This window comes from Anthonomus grandis, chromosome 7 (assembly GCF_022605725.1).
Source record: "Anthonomus grandis grandis chromosome 7, icAntGran1.3, whole genome shotgun sequence".
NCBI classification, from domain to species: Eukaryota; Metazoa; Arthropoda; class Insecta; order Coleoptera; family Curculionidae; genus Anthonomus; species Anthonomus grandis.
Genome location: NC_065552.1, coordinates 25750972 through 25773902, shown reverse-complemented (window position 1 = coordinate 25773902; position 22931 = coordinate 25750972). Strand labels below are relative to the sequence as shown.

At 32.6% G+C, this 22931-nt stretch overlaps 1 protein-coding gene across 1 annotated transcript in view; it reads right to left on the bottom strand.

Annotated features, from left to right (window-relative positions):
- Positions 1 to 22931, bottom strand: part of LOC126738453 (somatomedin-B and thrombospondin type-1 domain-containing protein) — a 314135-nt gene that overhangs the window by 17644 nt on the left and 273560 nt on the right. Inside the window, exon 4 of the mRNA XM_050443807.1 lies at positions 3910 to 3986. Coding sequence (XP_050299764.1) covers positions 3910 to 3986 — 77 coding nt within the window. The remainder of the gene's footprint in view (positions 1 to 3909; positions 3987 to 22931) is intronic.

Here is a 22931-nt window from a genome sequence, read left to right as displayed (position 1 = left end):
ATATCAATACCATCGAGTCCCCGACCCCGAAAAATAGTTCAAAGTCACTTAAGAATAGTGAAAATAAAAAGGGGCTCAAAGGTTCTCCCTGTAGAACTCCTCCCGACACCGGGAACTCCCTGGTAAGCTCGTTGCTACTTTTCACCCTAAATCTGGCACAATCGTATAGCGACTTTATAATAGAAATAACTGATGCTGACAGCCCAAACGTGTATGGTGAGTCAGTGGCAGTAGCCACAATAGGTCGTGTGACAATGCTCTTTTAAAAAAATTGAAATTGGTTGCTTTGCTAAAATTGAGGAAGCAGCTCAGTTTGTTCTATGATTATTGTCGCATGTTGTGTAATTTTGGATTTTTACAAATCATTGTGTTTAATGTACGATTTATGTTCATTGATTCTTTTTGGTAATGGTCTACAGGTTTCACCTATGTAAAACTTACCATAAGTACAAGGAATTGTATATATTTATATACAATTTGTATATATTTTTATTTAATACATTTTCATTGAAAGGATTAGTTTTGGTTATTAGATATCGTAATGTATTTTGCAATTTAAAAGCAGTTCTTATCTTAAATTTTTTAGTAATTCTTTTGGTTTTGTCGAAAAAATCAGGAATAAATGGTAAAATAAGATTGGTGGTAAAAAGTGGTTGATTTAATTTTACGCGCGGATTATCAAACTGTTTACTGCAATTTTACAGAAATTCTTCTGGATAATTATTTTATATTAAGATATTTTTATAAAAATCTTTATATATAGCTTAATAAAAAGCTATATACTTAAGGAATTATAAATCCCATTGAAAGTAAGGCCAGAGTCTCAGTTATAAGCTTATCCAAAATCATCGCTACAGATTACTGACAGATCCTCCGATAGTTCGGCCTTTAAATAAACACTGTAGATACTGGAAATTTGAGCACACATATCTATAGAATAAACCAGAAAGGTTTTGTTTTCTAGCAATTTGGTAACTGTGAATCGGTGGAAGCAAGGGTACTCAACGATAATTAGACTACCTAAAAACAAGGCCAAGACGTCAGTTACACTCTTATCTAGAATCATTACTATGGATTACTGATATATGCTCTAATAGTTTTGCCCCTCCATTAAAGGCTCGATGGAGTAATCAGTGAATAGCAAATGGACAGATTACAGATTACTTTCTACATAATATTGGATAAGCTTAAAAAGTACTGGCTAACAATTATGGCCCTGAAGCACACCAGATTATTTCAAGAATATATAGAGTTAAAGACCGTTAAGTAATTGTAAATAATGGCAATTTAAAGACCCATATCCATAGAATAAGTAAAAAAGTTCTAAATAGTTGGTAATAGTTGAATAATCTGTAAGGGTAAAGTGATCTTGATCAAAAATAATTAAGGATCCTGAAAACAAGACCTGAGTCTCAGTTAGTAAACTTATCTAAAATTGTTACTTCAGATTCCTGACAGATAGTCTGATAGTTTTATACCATGGCTTTATACTTTCGTCAATAAAGAGTAAATGATCCGATTAAAGATTACATCCAACATAATTTGTAAAAAGCTTGAAGAGTACTAGTTCACAATTAGAACCCTGAAGCATACCAGATGGAACGAAGAATTCACGCGGTCAAACGCCTTTACGTCATCACTATGGATACTGGCATAGGTTTAGCTTTTTAGCAAGTTGGTAACCGGGAATTTTTAAAGGTAAGTCCAAAGTCCATTGAATAAGAAAAAAAGTTGGTAATAATGAATCTGAAAGGGTAAAGTGATCCTGCTTAGAAATAATTAAGAATCCTATAAACAAGGCCAGAATCTCAGTGACATACTTATCTAAAATCGGTTCTACAGATTGCTGACAGATACTCTTTTAGTTGCATACCATGGCAATAAACAGTAAATGATCCGATTGAAGATTACTTCCTACATAATTTTCAAAAAGCTTGAAGAGTACTGGTTCACAATTAGAAACCTGAAGCATATCAAATGGAATCAAAAACCCACACCGTCAAATGCCTTTAAGTAATCACTATAGATACTGGAAATTTGAAGACCCATATTCATCGAATAAGTGAGAAAGGTTTAGGTTTCTAGCAAGTTTGTAATGCTATGCTGATTGAATTTATGAAGGTGCTTAGCAATAAGAAAACTCCCTAAAAACAAAGCCAAAGTTTAAATGACAAATTTATCTACTATCGTTGCTACAGATTGGTGACAGGTACTTCAATAGTTTTTCATCAGCCCTGAGGCACACTAGGTGGAACCAAGAACGTACATAATCAAAGGTTATTCAGTAATCAGTGTAGATGATGGCAATTTGAAGACCCATCTCCACACAACTGGTAAAATAGTTGGTTTTAGTTTAATAGTTGGTAGCGATATTGATCAGAAATATTTAAGCACCCTGAAAATAAGGCCAGATAACTTCATATATCAAAGATATGAAGAATAGAGTATAACTTACTAACAGATTCTCCGATAGTTCCCTACCATAGCATGATACAATGGTCAATGAACAGTTAATCAGTCGATTAAAGCTTACTTCCTAAATAACTTATAAAACGTTTGAAGAGTACTGGCCCACAAAAATGTAGATACTGACGATTTAAAGCCCCATACTCATAGAATAAGTCAGAAAAGTCTGGTTTTCTATCAATTTGGCAACTTGAATCTGTAAAAGCAAGAGATACTCAACGATAATTAAACTCCCTGGAAATAAGGCCAAGACCTCAGTTAAAATCTTATCTAGAATCATTACTATAGATTGCTGATGGGTACTCTGATAGTTTCGCCCCATGAATAATGGTTCAATGGAGTAAGAAGTAAACAGTAAATAAACCGATTAGATTACTTTCGACATAATTTGTGACAAGCTTGAAGAGTACTGGTCAACGATTACAACTCTGAACCACAGCAGATAGAGCCCAGAGCGTACACAGTCAAAGGCCCTTAAGTAATCAGTGTAAACTATGGCAATTTAAGAACTTGTATACATTGATAATAGTGAATCTGCAAGAATAGAGCAAAGCTGATCAGAAATAATTAAACCTCTTGAAAACAATTTTTTGACTATAGCTTGATACAGTCGTCAATGAACAGCAAATGAACCGAATAAAGATTACTTCTTAAATAATTAGTGAAAAGCTTAAAGAGTACTGGCCCACAATTACAGCACTGAGGCACACCAAATGGAATAAAGAACTTACGCAGTTAAGGGTTGTTGAGGCATCGGTAAAAATAATGACAATTTAAAGACCCATATTCGTAGAATAAATCAAATAGTTCTAGTTTTCTCGCAATTATTTACCAGACTAGAGGGTAGCAAAAACACAAACTACTGTTTGCAGCTTAAAACATAATTTGGAAGCTAGTTTAAGATCACGTATTTATATAAGATAAAGTAGATCAGATAAGGGGTATCTTTCTTAGAATTTCTACGCTGGTTTCCAATAATAAGAGCTTTTGTTGCATTTTAACCTATAAGCATACCAGTTGCTAGATCGTCTGTAGGAAATGGAAATCTTGTTCTTCTTCCTCAATTACAATGGAGTCGTTTTATCGAATGCCACCCAGATTAGTTTTATTTATTTTCATTTTTCCTTGTAAAGATAAACAATCAAACAAATCAGATCGTGAATATTTACCCAAGATGAACTTTAATCCAAAAAAAAAAGAGAAAAGGTTACCTTTAATCCATTCATAGTTATTTGTGTTAAAATTTTATTGTGCAGCTAATTAAAGTTATAGATTAATAATTACTTGGAACTTGAGAGAGATTTTGAAAGAATCTTAAAAGATTTTGGGAGCTTTGAACTGCACGAATTTAAAATACCAAGCACCATTGTTAAAAAAATATAAGATGTGGAAGTGGGGTTGATCATATTAACATAAAAATTTAATATAATTTAAAGAATTTACCTTCTTTAAGTGTTTTATAGTCAGGCTCTTTTCTACATGCTTTGGACGCTTTTAACACCTCAAACTCCATGCAGTACCTAAAAAAATAATAATGTTTTAATTATATACTAAATCAATCCCATTCAGTTTATTAAAACAACAGTATGTTAATTATTAAAATATGTAAACCATTAATGATAAAATTATTGGCGAGAAAGCTCATTAAACTTAAACTAAATACATTAACAGTATTTCCAATATTAATTTTTAATAGGTAAATATGATGTAATAGTAAATCGATCTGGTTTTATTTTATCAATTTTGTTATGGAAAGGCTGTTAAAATAAACAGAATTATTTTTGAAGAGTTATTTATTTTATCACTTTCAAAATAATCTATTATGTTTTATCCCGTAGTGTCACAACGTTTTGTGAATCTTAGCTGCATCTATAACTGTCTCCACCTATCTTTGTCAATCACAACCTCCTTCCAATCCCAAGATTTTTACATCTTCTCCGATATTGTCCCTCGATCTGAGCCTTAGCCTTAAAGTCTTTTTCCCACTAAGTTGTCCTCCAATATCCTCCTAATAAAACGTTCATCCGGCGATCTATGTACGTGGCCTATCTAAGGATTATATCATTTACTAAAGTCGGTCTTTTGTACATCTTCTTGATTCATATTCAATATTGACCCGTTCTTTCATTTACTGTAGCTCCAAAGATGTTCCACATCTTTCGTTCAAGGCGTTTTAGCATTAATTTTTTTCTGCTTCTTCATTGTCCATGTTCTCGAACCGTAAATAATAATTGTCTTGATTACTGGCAAATATATCCATATTTTAAAGTTCCTAGATGTCAGTCTTGTCCTCGTTGATCGTCCTACTTTCCTCTTGTTCGTTTTCTCCATGTTCATGAACATTTCTTTTGTTTTAATCGAACCGGTTTCTACCGTGTCAATGTCGCTAATATTTGTGAATATTTTCAGACCATGATATCATGATAGCCATGTCGCACTGTGTTAAAGAATAATAATGATAAGGCATGGCCCTGTCTTAGGTCATTGTTCTCCTATCCTAACAGTTTTCTGCATATATCTAGGTTTCAGTTCATGATCTTTTCTGGTACCCCTATGCCTTCCAACTCTTGCTAGATACTTACCCTAGTGATGCTATTCTATGCCTGGCGGAAATCTATAAACAGTAAATGCGCCTCCCTGTTAAACTCCTTGCTTTCCTCTAGGCACTCTTTTAGGGTATATTTGATCTGTTATATTTAGCAACGCTATTTCCCTTTAGGTCTTGTAGACCAGTCGGTCTTGTTTCGTATATATGGGAATGATGATACTATAATAATACTCTTTGTATTATAAGTAGATTCTGCAGTTTCAATTTTTTTTTGTAGATGTTAGCATCTCCCTGTTTTTTTTTCCATTATGTCAATACGGTGGCTTTTCTAGGCCCGGAATAAGGAACAAAATCAGTATTAAGCCGTTGTTTTAAAACACATTATTCAACTCGATGTTTCTTTTGATTTTATCGATATATCTTTATTGATAGAAGATCTTTATTGTTTAGAGTCTTGGAGGTTGGTGGTAGAGAAGCGGATTAATTGCAGAATTTTCTTACCGTTAGAGTAAAAACAGTTATATATGGTAAGGTTTACTGTGAATGATTACTTGATAGTCACTGTGATCCACTGGTCCAGGTGGCTCACACTTCCAGAAACTTTCTCTATCAAGCCGCGTCTTAAGAAATTTAACTAGTTGAGAGTTTAATGTATATTCCTCTTAAGATTTTCTTCAGTCCTAGCCAGTCACATAGGATATATACAAATACAAATACAAAAAGATTTTATTTGTCAGTTTTATAAACAAGTTACAATTTTGTGTTCAATTATTGTATTATGACAAATAGGAGTATCTCTCGATTAAAACCACCGCTTGCCTGCACCATCAGCAAACTGTAGTACAAGTGAGACAACTCTTTTAAAGACCTTAAACAACTATTTATATTCCTGCAATAAATTTTAAATATTTATGAGCCAAAATTAAAAGAACCTATACTTGAATAGGAATGTTAAAACAAAAAAAATCAAGAAAAACCACTAAGAAAAATATTAATAAAAAACATGACAAGACATGCGCACACATGAAGTTATATACCCTCAATGAGGAAAGAGGATTTTATATGTCAGTTTGGGATGGGATTTCTTGGCTTGGAGTGACCAGTAAATACACTCGTTAACAATTTAAAGTATTTCTTAATTAATACCATAATGGAGTCTTTCAGACTTCTTGTGTCATTCGTTATGAACCCTATCGTAGATTTAAGAGCTAGTGCTCTGTCCCAGTATCGTTTAGATTTGTTTTCCGTTTTGGTGCTGGTTGCAAGTTTAGCTGTATCGTATAAAATGCCTAAAGCTGGTTCTGGGCATATAAAGTCTATTCCGTCTCCAGACTTTCTCATTTCTTCACTTTTTTCATTTACCTTCCGTCCAGTATAACCCGGTACCCATAATTCAGTTTATCGCTTTTACATCCCATGGCTTCATGTTGGCTCCATTCTTATATTAGTTGCAGCCAAATTGCTATTTGCCCTATGAAAGAAATGCAAGAGAGTTAAACCAAGTAGTAACCCTAAGGTGGAGTCAGTCGTTAAAGGCTGTAAGGAGATACCTGGCTCCACCATACCAGAGATAATGCATTACCTGAAATCTCCGCATATTCTGTGAAGCATGCTATTTTTGGTTTATTGATGGTTTTTGTTAACATACGACTTTTTCTGACGACAATGCTAAGATATTTTACTTCCGTCGCAAACGAAGTAGTGTAATCTTTGAGTGCAGCATCTAGTTTTCACTATCTAAAGAATAGCACCATTCCCATTTTTTGCGCGTTGACGGACATTCTTCTTTTGTACACATTCTTCTTTAAAGATTTCATCTTCATTATCTCCCTTGAGAAGGATTACCAGATCATCAACGTATACTTAGACTTCCCCTTCCCTTAGGTGAATGATAACAAACACGTCATCGATAAGAAGTGACTAGAGAATAGGAGAAAAAGTAGAGAGGTTATTATTATTCTATATTCCAGCATCGCTTTGATCCAATCACAGGTATATTGGCTAAGTCACTATTAGTCGTTGTTCATTTGAGTTTGGCAGAGAGAGACATTAATGACTGCTCTCTCATCTGATATTCAGGAAGACTGAAACAGCTAATTCTTTGTTCCTCAGTAATCTGTTGACGCTGGCAACAAGTCTGTTTTTTACCTTCCCTCGTAATGCCGTGCGGCGTCGCAGAATAGTGGGGGTACCGCCACTAAGAGCCGTATGGGAAACAGTTTTGTTTAAACATGTTTTAGTCTGAAGCATCATGTGGACCAACGCACAGCGCGCATTTGCCGTGGAAGTGTATCTCCGCGAAAATCGGTCAGTTATTGCTGTACAACGAGCGTTCCGGATAAGGTTCCAAATTCCGCGAAGTGAAGGAGTCCCGGACCGAAAATCAATTGTGTTGTGGGTCAAGAACTTCAGAGAAACTGGATCTGTTATCAAAAAAGGAGGTGGTCGGCCACGGACAGCTCGGACACCCGAAAACATCGAGACTGTGAGAAGCTCATTTTTACGGTCACCTAGACGTTCTGCACGGAGACACGCAGCTGCCCTTCGTTTATCTGACCGCACTGTGCGAAGAATTTTTCACAAGGATCTTCGTTTTCATCTATACAAGATGGTTCTGGCACAGGAATTATCAGAACATGATTGGAACAATCGACGTGCTGCATGTGAAATTATGCTTCAAAATTTACCTCAAAGCGCAGTTTTTTCTAATGATGAGGCACATTTTTACTTGTCTGGCTGGGTAAACAAGCAAAACTTTCGGTACTGGGCCGCTGATAATCCGAGAGAGATACACGAGAAGCCTCTACATAGTGAGAAAGTGACAGTTTGGTGCGCCGTGTCTGAAATGGGGATAATCGGCCCTTACTTTTTTGAAGAAGAAAATCACGCTGTTACTGTCAATTCGGAACGCTAATTTTTTCGCCTCAGCCTTTGCAGGACTCAATGTGCAAGATGCCTGGTTTCAGCAAGATGGGGCAACAGCTCACACATCTCGAGCTTCAATGCAAGTATTGAGAGAAATGTTCCCCGGACGTTTGCTCTCCCTGACAGGCGATATTTCTTGGCCTGCACGCTCGCCCGACCTAACGCCCTGCGACTTCTTTCTGTGGGGTTACCTAAAAGCTGAAGTCTTCAAACATCGTCTAACGACTATTAGACAACTAAAGGATGCAATCCGCCTGAAATTCGCAGAATACCCCAAGAAATGCTTGCAAGAGTTATGCGAAACTTCAGAAGTCGCTTGCACCAGTGCTTCGATAATGGTGGACGGCACTTGCCAGATATTCTCTTCAAAACCACATAGGACAAAAATGTTTTAGTTGTACTTTTAAAATAAAATCTTTGTATTTCAAATAACATTTCTTTTATTACGCCTTAAAAACAAGGAGACAATTATGCCGCACCCTGTATTTTTAGGAGTGTTCCAAAATTCTTACTGTTGTCCACTTTTGTTCAGTTTATTTTGATCTGACTTGCCGTAGTATACAAGGCCAAATACTAATGTTTACAGATGATTAGTCATAGAGGCTAAGATTTTTCGTGCAGTGAAAATGATAAATGATGCTAAACCCTTCCAGGATTATATAATTACTATAATTTTTATATAATAGATGATAATATATTGCTATATCAATAATACTATAACAATAACCAAATAGGCATAACCAAAATTTTTCCTCCTTAATTCACATTGGCAAATAGAGTCTAAAGGAGAGTATTTAAATTTTAATATGAAAGTCACGGATTTTGGAAACTCACCTTTTACTATATATTTTTGCAATAAATCTAAGACTTAAAAGAATGGTCTGTTGTAATCATTGCGATTTCAACAAAGACCAGCCTTATCTATGAGACCCCGGGGTCTTTCCATAATTCTTTTTCTGAATCTGTGTTTTTCCGACTCTGGCTAAAGTACGGTCCCTTTGGGAAACTTTATCAGGCATCTTACGATGAATTACAAAAAATACAGTCGGCTTTATGCTAAATGTAATGGATAAAAACATGCGCTTAAGTTTTTTGGGACCAGAATTTTTTTTTTTATTTAATTATTTTTTCTTAACTTTAACGCTAATTTACAAAAAAATACTATAATCTTAAACAAACTAAAGCAGTGGTATATATAGAATTATACTAACCAAAACTATTAATACATAACCAAAATTATTATACTTAGGTTGCTAGTAAAATGGTCAAACTCATGCAAGTCCTAGAAGAGAAACCACACTACTGAGTTTTATTCGAGTTTAGATCGGACAAATGAGAAGTAGATAGTTTGCAGGCAGAATACAGATAACTGACTAGAATTGCGCAAAACAAACTGAAGGCTACGCATACCGTCATGAAGAACTTCATTATAATGTGGTACAAATCATAATTTAGCATTTAATAACAAACAGTCTAGCAGTGACTGACTCTCGAACATGTGATAGTGATTCCTAGATAAATTTGAGTTACGGCTAAGCCCTAATCCACTGAATACCACGAGACTATATGGACCAGATCCTTCTGCAAGAATTTGGTATCGGTAAGCAATAGGCGTGAATGGCCCTATATAAAGCATTTATAAAAAAGTTGAATAAAATGAGACCAATGTGTGAACTTTGAGCAATACCAGAGAAAACAATAAATTATTTGTACAAGTTAAGTGCGATTTAATATGTACATGTTAGTTATTGATCCATTTTACAACGATCATACCATCAATTTAAGAGTAATGTATTTATGATGTACTCTGTCCAATGCCTTCGAGAAATCAATGTAGACACTTTCCACAAGAAGCTCAACAGGTAGTGATAATGTGCAAGCAAATAGTTATAGTTGTGGTGGATTTACGTCCAACTGTGATGAATAGAAAGCAAAAAAACCACAATTGTCAAATAATTTCGAAATTTCAGACTGAATATTTATATCTTTATATTTAGCAACATCTTTTTATCTTCACTTTTATACAAATGTATTAAGGAGCTTTTTTGTCAGAAAAACCAGGAAAGTAACTAGAGGAAGATAAGACACTACAGATATAGTTTAAGGGTAAACGCAATTATTTAGGATAACGGATGATATGCTGTCAAGGCTATATAAATATTTTGACTTCAGGCTGTCATACGCAGCATAAATCTCCGTTACAGATATTACAACAGACTTCTCATTAAGATAATCTTTGATGTTATAATTTGGAGCTCTAAACTCATTTTTTTTATAAGTTCCAGAAAAGGGAAGCGCAAAAAGATAATCTTTGTCTTGACCCTACATGTCTGCAGACTTATCACCTAAATACGTTATGCCATTGGGATCGGAGTTTAGCAAGGCCTCAGTGTAATTGTCTGTGCAGGATATCACAGCTTACAGAATATCCACCTTCAATTCACATATAAGTTTCCTTTATTCACCGACCTAATTATGATTCTAAAAACTATTTATAGGATTTTGCTTATCACCCTATAAAATCTGCTTAAAAATAAGCCTCTCAGGTCATCAGAGAGGAAATTAAAAAGCTTAACAGACCAAAATCTATTCTGGCATTTTTTGAAGCTGGACTTACTTATAGTATCATGATGATGAAAATCATCGTGACTAATACTGTTTTATTGTTTTTTATGAGTAGCAGGTTTTCAAGGACATAAAGACATAGTAATGTTAGAATTTCATGCAGATATCTCAGTTCGGACACTATCATTACTGCCTTCCTCTGTAGTGCCAGCAAGCATCTACCAGCCGCAGATATTCTTAGACAATCGTCCAGCAACTATCTCGATATGAGATTCCCACCTTAGTTTAGTGCGAAGCATTACCTCGAGAAACCTTGCTTCAGTTACACCATCCCCGTCATCTATAGATTGGATTGTAAATTCATTGCATTGTAAATATCATGCATTGTGTTTTGTCGCTTTATAATAGAAGTTTATTTGACTTGACCTAAAGTTCAGCATCTCAACATCCACTACGTGCCAATTCTTGAATATCCCTGGAGAGAGAAACTGTATATTGCTATTACTGGCGTGTGGATCATTGACAAACATTAAAAATAATATAGAACCTAATACTGAATCTTGTGTAACTCCAACATTTACTACCCGATGATGTCACACCTGCAACTCTCATTACCAGTTACTTAAGTAGTATTTTACCAATTCAACACTATTCTCATTGAACTTGTAGGCTTTTTTAATAGAATATGATATATATATATATAATTATATATCATATATATTTATATTTATATACATCTATATTTATATATATAAGGTTTTTTTTATAGAATATGATGAATAACATAATCAAAGGCTTTACTCGGTTCATGGAGTAGAGTTGCCGCATATTATTTTTTCTGAATTTTAACAATTAAGGAGTAATAACTTGACAGGGGATTTGAACATCACCAACTAGTAGCCATCTCAATCTACATCCGTTGCAACTCAAAAGAAATATCTTCTTTGTAAAATTTTTATATGGGCTACTTAATGGCTTGATGATGTTCTCCTTTCCATTATGTTTTTTGGCCCCTACAAGATAACCTTCCTTGGACAAGGCTCCAATATATTGTTGAGATCGCTAAATCCATCAAAGTTAGCGTGAAGACATACAATAACAAAGATGATATTCAAAAGGAACAGATGAATGAAAAAGTGTGCTCCTGCTTATTTCTTGGCAATGATGAAAGTGAAGCTACCAAAGTTCAACTGCAAATGCAGTACCTACAAGTATGCCAGACTTAACTGAATACCACAATTTGTTAAAAGCTTTTAATAGTTTGTGGTCCAATAAAATATCTATAAATTGCTTTCTTGGTGGAGTTTAAGACCCAGATTGTAACCATGCCTTGAGGATGGCTTACCATAAATATTTCGGAAGCATCCAACCTGCGACTATGGAGCATTGGTAAGAACGAGTTAGGGACGTTGCTTATCAACATTATACAAGTCTAAAGTCAGATTGTTTTGCACGTTTCACTTAAACAATCGTCATCGTCATTATCACCATATCTAGTTTTACTTTACATAATAATAGTTAAAATTAATCAGTGATAATATTTCATTCAACATTTTTTAGCCATTAAAGATTAAACCACAAATATACTAAATAAACCTGTTTGTTGTGCTAAAAAATTTATAATAGAATTTGACACAGTATAAAGTTATGCTACATATATTTTACATCTGATGACGAATTATAATCCTACTACAGTTAATTTTGCGAAACTTGATGGGGTGCATCTATTAATCATATTTTATTACGTATGTTGGACGGTTTTAAACCTATATTTCCCATTTTCCATCAATAGGTATTTTGTTATTAGTAGCCAAACCGGTTATATCAAAATTAAATTCGCTATTGCTTTAAATTCAATATTCTACATCATTTGTTGCTTTGTGATTTATTGTTAGGGCGTTAATGTTATCGTTATAGCAAGTTAGAAGTAAAATCTAGATTTATCATTAAATTAATTGAAAAAAATTAGCCGAGGAAAAGTACAACGTCGATTTTTAACAAAATCTTTTCATTATGGGAAATTTGCTGATTTTGAATTTTGAGCGAATGGTATGACAATTTCAAACAATTGTTATGAAATTACTATTGATATTTTTTTAAATACTTATACTATTTTCAGGAAAAATTTGCTAAAAATGAGTATCAATCATGTCGATAATTCTATATGGAATTTTGAATGAGTTTTTTATATTAGCAGATTTGATAATTCTCGATTGTGGGAAAACCGTTAATACAAAATATACTTAATACAATACAATTCTTTAAGTTGAAAATAAAGGCAAATTTCAGCGTTCCTAGTACGAATGGTGCTGTTGAAGCCAAAAAATGGTTAAATTAAAAAAAATAAATGAAATAATAAAGATATAGTAAAACATTAAAACTTAAAATGATAGATTTAATTACAAACAAATATACTATTACTAAGATACGCATAGAATAAAAGTGAAGAACTCCTAAACATAAACGTATAATAACTAACAGACATAAAATTAGATGAAAAATATAAAGAATGTAAGAATAACTACTATGCTAAATGTAACTAAAATAGGTCCTTATTATAGGTAGTTTTCGAAACCATTAAAAAGTATCACCGGTAACCACTAAATGTATGACATTTGAAGTGTCATTTATCGTATTTCTCTACCTACACCGTTCGCTATCTTACGGACGATAGGCTTAGATAGATTTGACAAGTTGTTCACATTATTGTCAAATAATAAATAATTAATCATCCAAGTTTATTTAGTCTCCTTTTGTCTGAAACAATAAAAAGATATTCGTTTTTTTATTTTGCATAACAATGACCACGACGAACCCAAAACTAAATTCCAGTGTCTTGACAAAATTCAAGAGTAGTAATGTCAGATTTAATGATAAAGATAACCAAATACTTCTAATGGATATCCTAGCAAATAATTCCTATGATGATCCAGCAAAATAAAACATCATACACAATAATTGTGATCTGATTCTAGAGCTGCTAAATCCTCAATCATATTGTAACTCTAGATATTTTCTAATTTTTAAATAAGGCTACCTAACTAAATTAGATATAATATTGTAGACCAAATATTAATAAAAGATCTATAATTTGTTTAACATCCAATAAAAATGAGGTTAGAAAATATAAGGAGTAATAACTACAAAGAAAACAATGAAAAGGAATTTCTTGCTATCGTTAGGTTAGCAGTAAACGTGTCACCTATATTTCGAAAACACTTTTTGGGGAGTTGTCAAATAGCGGCTAAGTTAACGTTTATGTCTATGTTAAGCGTCAAAACATATGAATCTTCGAAAACTGTCTAATATCACAATTTATAGGAATTTATAAGCAATCATGAGTTTGCTGACGTCGACTTCAATTTACGTTTAAATGAAAGACCGGAAAGTGTGAAGTCATTTATTTTGTAAAAGTTTATTTATTAAGTGTGCAATTTTATAGCTAAATGACTTAAAAAAAATGTTTTCTATGACTGGTAGCCAAAATCTCCTAGGTAAATTAAGGCTATGAACATTGGTTATAAATGTAATTTTTTGATATAGGTATGGGGTGATTTATACAAGAGAATCATAAATTAAGTTATTCCAATTGCTCTGCCTACGCCTTAATTGATATATCAAAAGAATGCAGAAATTCTGCAACTTTTGAATTCTTTTAGTTTCCACTAAATCCAGGAATGGCCTATAAATGGTGAGGGTAAAGTTGATGTGGGACAAACCCAATGTATCCCAACCCAACCCAACCCAACCCCATGTATCACATAGAGTTTTTTTAATATCTCACGAGGGATAACGTCTATGTAGATATAAGCCTTTGAGAGTAGCATAGCCTTTTCCTAAGCGATTTAAATTTTGTCATTTAATTTATTTTCTGGTTTAAAAGATAGATAAAGTTGTGTATCGTCGGCATAGAGATGAGCCTGACAATATTTTAGACGGTAGATAAAACTGGCTGTATAAATACTAAATAAAGTAAGACTTAAAATTGATCCTTAAGGTACACCGTTTACAATATTTAGAGGCATGCTGATTTTATTATTAAATGATACTCATTGAATTCGGTCCTTTAAAAATGATGTTAATAGCTTAGAAGAAGATTTAGGACTGATTTTAAAATTGATAAAAAATTATATGGTTTGCCATATCAAATGCTTCAGAATAATTTAAGACTATAGTGGCCTCTTCCCTGTCATCCACTCTAATAATTCCACTATAATAATAATAATAATAATAATAATAATAATAATAAATCGTCTTTTATTAGATACCACATAATACATAAGTAAGTAGTATAAAACATTAATTTAATATTTTAATGGTATAGGTGTAAACAGTGGCGAAGTCTAGCTGCAGTAGCTATTCATACTTAATCACTGAAGCACCATAGATGGCTTATTTACTAATACACTATTAACAAAAGAAAATTAAGATTTACACTTAAAAGAGATAAAACAAAAATACATTGTGTTTGGCTAGCAAAATTAAAGTAATGACCTAAAAGTACCCAAGATAATTAAAAAAAAAAACTAATAATGTCCAAATATTACAAGTTATAGACAAAAGATAATATTATCATTTTTAAACAATAATAATAATAATCATTGTAACACATAAAAAATTTAACAGAATAATAATTTAATAACTGATGCACTCACCTTTCATAATTCCTAGTTTATAATAAAAACTTTAAACGCTTTTTTAAACTTGGTATATGTTAAAGATCTTAACCTGTCAGGAATCTTATTATATAATTTAATACTGTTATATACAAAGCTTCGTTTAAGTAAGGCCGTCCGATGACGAGGAATAGTAAATGAACTTGAAATACGTAGGACTCGTGAATGTACGAAAGTTCTTAAAACAAATTTATCTTTTAATGAATAAAAAGCATTGGGGCATGTCATTAATTTGTAAAGAAAGTTACCCACATGAAGAGCTCTACGATCTTCCATCCTTAACTATCCCAACTCCTCAATTTTAGCACTAATACGATCATACTTTCTTAAGCCAAATATAAGTCTAGCGCAAGTATTTTGAACTTTTTGGATTCTATACTTTGTGTTGATATCCAAACATGGTCCATAGATAAAATCGCAGTAATTAAAATTTGACAACACTAGTGATTCACATAGATTCTTTCGAAGTTGTTGGCTTAAGATATGTCTGCTGGAATATAAAAGTTTTAACAAAAGGTAGGCCTTTTGTGTAATCTTAGAAACATGCATTTTAAATCTTATATCAGTGTCCACCCACATACCCAAATTCCTTGCAGTTTTAACAACAGGAATTACTATACCATTAATATTTACATCTAAATGCTCTATAATAAAATCAATTCTTGTTTTAGGGCCAAATATTAGTAATAAAGATTTTGAGGCATTCAATTTTAAATTATGTTGTGCTCAGAGTTAACTTACAATTTTTAGATCTTCATGATCTAAAAATCTTTAGATCATAATTAATGTATTTGCCAATAAAACATCAGCAGAATTTAAATTAAAATAAAGTTGTGTATCGTCAGCATAGGCTTGGCGTTTACAATATTTTATTGACTGCAAAATACTAGAAGTATATACCAAAAATAGTAAAGGACCCAACACGCTACCCTGAGGAACACCAGATAAAATGGAGATAGAATCAGACACCCTATCATTGCACGAGACACACTGAAACCTGTCTTTTAGGTAGGAAGATATTAAATTAATCAGCGAATAATGAAAGCCGTAATATTTTAATTTAGCTATTAATAATTTATGATTAATGGTGTCAAACGCTTTTGAAAAGTCCAAAAGAGATAAAATAACGTTATCACCTTTATCATAGGCCTCAATTATATCACTGATTACTGTAGCTAAGGCAGTCGCCGTTGAATAGTTTTTTCTAAACCCACACTGATAGTTTGGAATTATATTTTTTCACATATATATTTGTTTATAAACAAATTTTTCAAAAACTTTTGAAAACAGGTTAGTTTGAGACAGGTTAAAAATATAGGATCCAGAAGTCTGCTAGTATATTGCGTAGTCCTAGTTGGCTCACTAATTACTTGACTCAAGTTATAAGACTGCAAACAGAAAGCAATGGGATTGCCAAGGTCAAAAAAATCTGAGTTAAAATCTCCCAAACATATGACCTGATTAAAAATGGGACATAAGTAGGAAAAAACATTATCACAATGTGATATAAAACTATTCATATTTCGATCATGAGGTCTATACATAGCCCCAACTGCCAAACTAAGCGACTTTAAGGTAATCTTTAAAAACAAATATTCAAGTTCATTACTTAGGTTAAAATCAAAAGAAAAAGTTTGAAGTTTCATATTATTCCTGACATAAGCCGCTATACCTCCACCTCTACTGACTCGGTCGCACCGTAAAAACTTGTAACCCTAAATTTGAAATCATCATGTTTGTTCTAGAGAAAAGATTCATAGATAAAACGTTTGTGAGTGTCTGGCTGATATGCGAAGCAAATGAAAATTAAGCTTCTAACATTTCAGGCAAATCCATCAATGAATTGCATCAGATTTATCGTTTTCAGATAACCATGTTTCGGTGAGAAAAAAAATATCAAAGTTTTGAGCCTCAAATAAAATTCTAAAATCATTAAAGTTAGTAAACACTGATCTAATATTCAGGTGTCCAATTTTCATTTTACACAAGTAAATTCTCTAAAAATAACAAAAATGTAAATCTTCTAATGCAAAATCAAAACAAAAAATAGCATATAAATAGAAGTAATATACCTATTACTCTTAAATCCGAGTCTTTCTATGCTCTTAAGTTTAATAAATAAAAAATATGTATTAACAATCCAAAAAAAACAATATTTAAGGAGTTTACAGTACCTTTTAGATCTTGCTGTGTGGAAATTCGATGCACTATATTATACTTACATTTCACATATACACTACTAGTACCATGCAAAACCCAAGCACTCCTCTAAGAAAGCACTTTAACCGCATTTTCGAATAATCGCAATCGATCTTTTGTTAGGTCCTCTTTTATTTGGATACCCGTAGATTTCAACAATTTTCGCTGTTTGAGAACTGATGCCCGGGCTGCTTCAGATGCAAACTGTACTAGTACTGTCAGCGGCTTATTGCTTTGCAATTTTGGTGCGATCCTATAGCATTTTTTTTTTGGCAGAATTTGGAATGTTCGCATTCATTTTGTCATTAAATAGTCTAGTTACTTTTTCCTGCAGGTTTTCATTCTGACCAGATTGAAATCCAAAAATGCGAATGTTGTTAATGCGCAGGGACTGTTCTTGGTCATCCAAACGGCTACGCAATAGTTTATTTTCTTTCTGTAGGGCGGAGATTTCCGTTTTTGCTGAAGCAATTTCCTTTGTATGAAGAAGGATTTGCTCTTCAAACTTTTTTTCGACCATGTTTGCAACCTTACCGGCTATTTCTTCTAGAAATTTATCGGTAAAAACTCCTATAATAACAGACTTGATCTCTCGAATGTCACTGGATGAAAGAACCATGATGGCGGCAGGTAAATAGACAGGAAGCAAAATATAAAAAAGGGCCCTTCCGTTACCCTTAGATCACAACACTGGTACTAAACACTCACTTTAAACTTACCTTTTTACAAAAATTGTAGAGCGACGAAGACTACGTGTTGTTCGTTAGCACGCCATCTTAGATTTTTGAACTATATCATTAAACACATCTGTAAATGTTGTAGCATAAGAAAACTCCTTTTTAAACCCCGATTATTTTCCTGGAATATAATATTGTTATGAAAAGGGTAACGAAAACCTTTGATAAAGCTAAAAAATTTGAGACAGACTTCAAATCGTTATATGCAATGAGTTTACTTGTTTTAGCAAGGGTTAAAAATTTGCGATATTCCAACTTTTGGAAAAATAAGATTGTTTGATGCAGCTATTAATAAAGACAATACAAAGTTAGGAGAGTGACATTAGTGTTATCATATCCAAATGCTTTCAATTTTAAATTAAAAATAATTTGCGGAATTTTTTCTTCATTTACCCTATCAAATGAGAACATGTTATTAGGAAGGATGTTATTTCCATGAAAATTAAGAATTTCTGCGGTAGGCTGAGCTGCATATTGGTTTGACTGTATAAAATATATATTCAGTTTGTCGACATTTTTTATTAGATTGTCTGGATTTTTTTTTGACTTTTATTAATAAAGTCGAGTTTATGCCCTTTCAATTTCTCTGTGATAAAACAGTATTTACATTTATTATTTAAATATACTTTTTTTCAGTCAAATTTCTTAGCTGCTTATAATATTTCCATTTGTTTTCACTACACTTATGTCGAAAATCGTTTAACGTTTGGCTCGCAATTTCATATATTAACCGACATCCATGGACTATAGGGTCTAATCTTGCAGTTTTTCTGTACGAACCATGCATGCTTATCATAAAGGCAAAGTACGTTTCTAGTAAGAATTTTTTTTTAATGTAATTTTTTAAGACTAAATTTTTTAGAAATAATACATTTAGTAAATTTTTTCATGTTAGCAGACTTGATAAGTTTATTTATTGATTTACATCACTCCACAGATTTACATCTAATAGTTGAGTTTGAAGGAAAAAGACAATAAAAAATATTTTAATTGTTAAAATAATAATGATACAACTCAGAAATTATTGCATACAAGCTGTTCGAAATAAAACAGTCTAACCTAAAAATCTTGAAAAATATTTTTTTTATCCAAAAACGGCTGAACACGTCAAATTTAATATTGAGGAAGGATTTATTGACAGGAATTGCTTTTCTCTGACGTCATTCCCTCACACCCCAGAGCCTCCATGTCACTTTTTTTTTTAAATAAGAATAGGGGTCGATTGATATCTTAAATTAAAGATAATTTTATTGTGTACATGTTTTATACTGTTCTCAAGAAAAATCAATAAATGGGGATAAAAAAATAAACCTTATTTTAAATTAAAAAAATTAAAAGTATCTATGGACTATTTTATTAAATGTAAAAAATGATCTCCGTTGACCTTCATACAAAAATACAACTGTTGTTCAAAACATCTACTGATATTAGCGAATATTTCAGGCGTTATTTATTAACTGACATTCGTTTACAATTCTATTTTGAAGATCTTAATGGGAATTATACTTTGTGGCAAAGACTATAGTGGCTTCTAGATGACCCTATAAAAACATTCAAAGAGTTAAGATCGGGAGATCTAGCAGACCATTCTACAGTCTGGCCAATCCATCGTCCAGGAAATACGTCACTTAAAAAAAACACGAGCGGCATCAGCATAATATGGTAGTGCCCCATCTTATTGAAACATCAGTTCAATTTCTAGGAGGTTATCATTTTGTTCAAGTACCTCAGTTATTCTAGGATTGATGGCGTCCTGTAGAAGTTCCAACTAATTTCCAGCATTAATATTTTTACTAATAAAAAAAGGTTCAACTATATGACCTTTCAGGATACCAGACCTTACATTAAGTTTTCGAGGTCGCTGCGTATGTGTTTCTCGAATTAAATGAGGATTTGTGTTGCTCCAGTATCGACAGTTGTGTCTATTGACTTCATTATGTAATCTATAATTATGGAAATAAAAGGAGCATTTGTCCGAGAAACAGTCATTGTAATGCAAATTTCTCTCAGTATTTAACCTATCATTAAAATACTCACAAAATTGTGCACGACGATCAAAATCATCTTCATTTAGCTCTTGTACTAGTTTGATTCTGTAGGCATGATATTTGTGTGATTTTCATTTTTGAGTTTATTTTGTAAGTTTCTGTAACTTTTCAGAATGGTACTTTTAAAAACGCCAGATGTGGTAGCAATTTTTCAAGCAGAAGTATTAGGTTCCATCTCAATATTACCCAACACAGCAATTTCTACCACTTCATTTTTCACTGAATGCTAAACTTAATTTTGTCTGTTTCGTACTAACCCTGTTTCTTGAACCCTCATCATCAAGTTCATTAAATAAGGATGATTTACTCTTTGGTCTAAGTGATTAGCATTAAAAGCACGTACTGCTGCTCTAGCAGACTTACTTTGTTAAGAATAAAGACCAACTCAATTCTTTCTTGAAGTATTTAAACCATTGTTATCAATAATTGATAGTATGTCACCAGGAGTAGATTAAACAAATACTCTTGTTATTACTCAATTCAACAAAACACCGATACCAAAATAAAAATAAATGTACCAACAAAAGCGTCGAAATATACATTCTGCATATTTTCATGTTTTTGTCAAAATTACTTGAATTTTCCCAATGTATTTTTTTCTTGATTATCGATAACGTCTGGATATTGGTATATATAACTGTTGAAGCATGTCAGCGACATTTAATCAAATTTAAGTAGAGAATAAAATTGTCTTTAATTCAAGGTGTCACTCGATCAAGATTATTATTTATATATATATTATTTATTTTTCAAGATTTTCAGGATGGACTATTTTGTCTTATACTATTTTGTATTATAATCTGTATAAAATACAAGAATGTTGTGATTAAGAAAAGTGTATATTTTTAGTAGTTGCAGTAAAATAGCCAAAAATGTCACATTGATCATAAACAGAATTATACGTGTCGCACGCTCTATGCAGTGGAGAAAATTTATTAATGTTTGTTCTAGATCTTCATAGGTAAACGTAAAAAATCCATCATGTTATTTACCAATTTATATAAAAACTGCAAATCAGCATTCCGCCTTAAATCTAGGGTCAACAACGAAGATATTTACGACATTTGTGTGTGTGGAAAACCAGTTTTAAATTCAAAAATCTTTTTTGGATACTTTCAATTGCATTAATATGGTTTTGATAATGGGAGGAACAGACTTGAGAGGCATCTTCGAAAATAGGTCTGACGTAAAAGAAATATAAAAACTTTTAAACTAAGAATACCTATAAGATTCTGAGAGTTGCGTATTATGAAACCCAACATTATGTAGCTACGTTTGACAATGGGTGGAATGCATAAAAAGAAGTAGATGCTAATGCTTCGCTAAAAAGTATTTACTTTGTAGCATGTGCTTTTACATAAAAGTATCTACTTCGCCTATGAAGTAAATACTACACTGTACGGCCCAACAGAAGTACCTACTACTTAAGAGAGAAGTATCTACTAGTGTCGCAGTAAGCGCGTGTCAAAGATCTCAAAATTGACAAGACACTTGTCAAAACTCGTTTTTCTATCAGTGCGTCTATTAGTATTAAGTGTGTTCGTGTAATTCGGTTCAGATTCAAACTTTTTAAAAGTTCAGTGATTATAATACTGGTTTAACTATAAGTAATTCTTCAGATTCTGATGCAACAAAAGAGCTAGGACAAGATAAAAACGAACAAGTATTAATTGTTACTCTACTTGAAAGTTATCAAATTTTATTTGATAAAAAGATGACACCAAAAATTAAAAACGAAAAAGAAGATGCACTAAAAAAATTAACAACTGGTTTTAATAAAATAATGGGAAAAAACCTAGACACAAAACAAATTTTGGAAAAGTTTAATAACATGAAACAAAAAAACTGGAAATAAAAGAATTGTACTGACGGAATGGCAAAACAATTCTACGACTTAGAATGTAGGAGAAAACCCAGTTCTACACAGAGGACCAGGTGTATGTCAGGCCGGTGTAAGCAATGAGATTGATGTTTCCTTCCAAAACAGTGAAGATGACTTCCTCAGTTCTAAATCTGGCTCCAAACAAGTTAAAGTCATGACACCTAAAGGTTCTAAAGCAGCTGATAAGGAGGAGACACTTATTCAACTACAAAAGACCTGTCTACGAAAACAAATTGAAGCAGCCGAAGCCCAAATTTCTGCTTCTCGAGCTCAACAGTCTTCAGCCGAAGCTCAGGAACGGGCCGCGATTGCATTGGTAAATTTTGCCACAGCTGGTGGGCAGTTAGTTGACCATTTAATTAGGCGGGACATGTTGGATTATTAACAGGAATATAAAATCTACGTATGAACCCATAATTTAAATATAATATGAGGTGTAGTATCCATTTATTTCTTTTACAGTTTGTTATTTTGTCACAAACTTAAAATTGAAATAATGAGTTTATTTAGTTGTTACTTTTTTATACTTAGTTTATTATTGAACATTTCATAAGTTACCTATTTAGTATGAAATTATCATAATAATAATAATAACTTAAATTATTAGGTATGTTAGTTATCATTACTAAATAAAAAATCAGCAACTTCATTTCTGCGCTGTGTACCTTGATTTCAAATTTGTGCTTGATTACCCTCTGGCATTAGTTCATTGGGATGCTGAACTTCCATCTCAATTCGAAAAAATCATGGTATGGATCTTGTAGATATTTAGCTATATTGTGAAGTACAAATGCACTCACAATATATTCCGGAATGTTTTCAGTTTTTAGGCGAAAAGTATACCAGAGCATTGGAAAACGCCGTTTTAACTGACCAAAGCAGCGC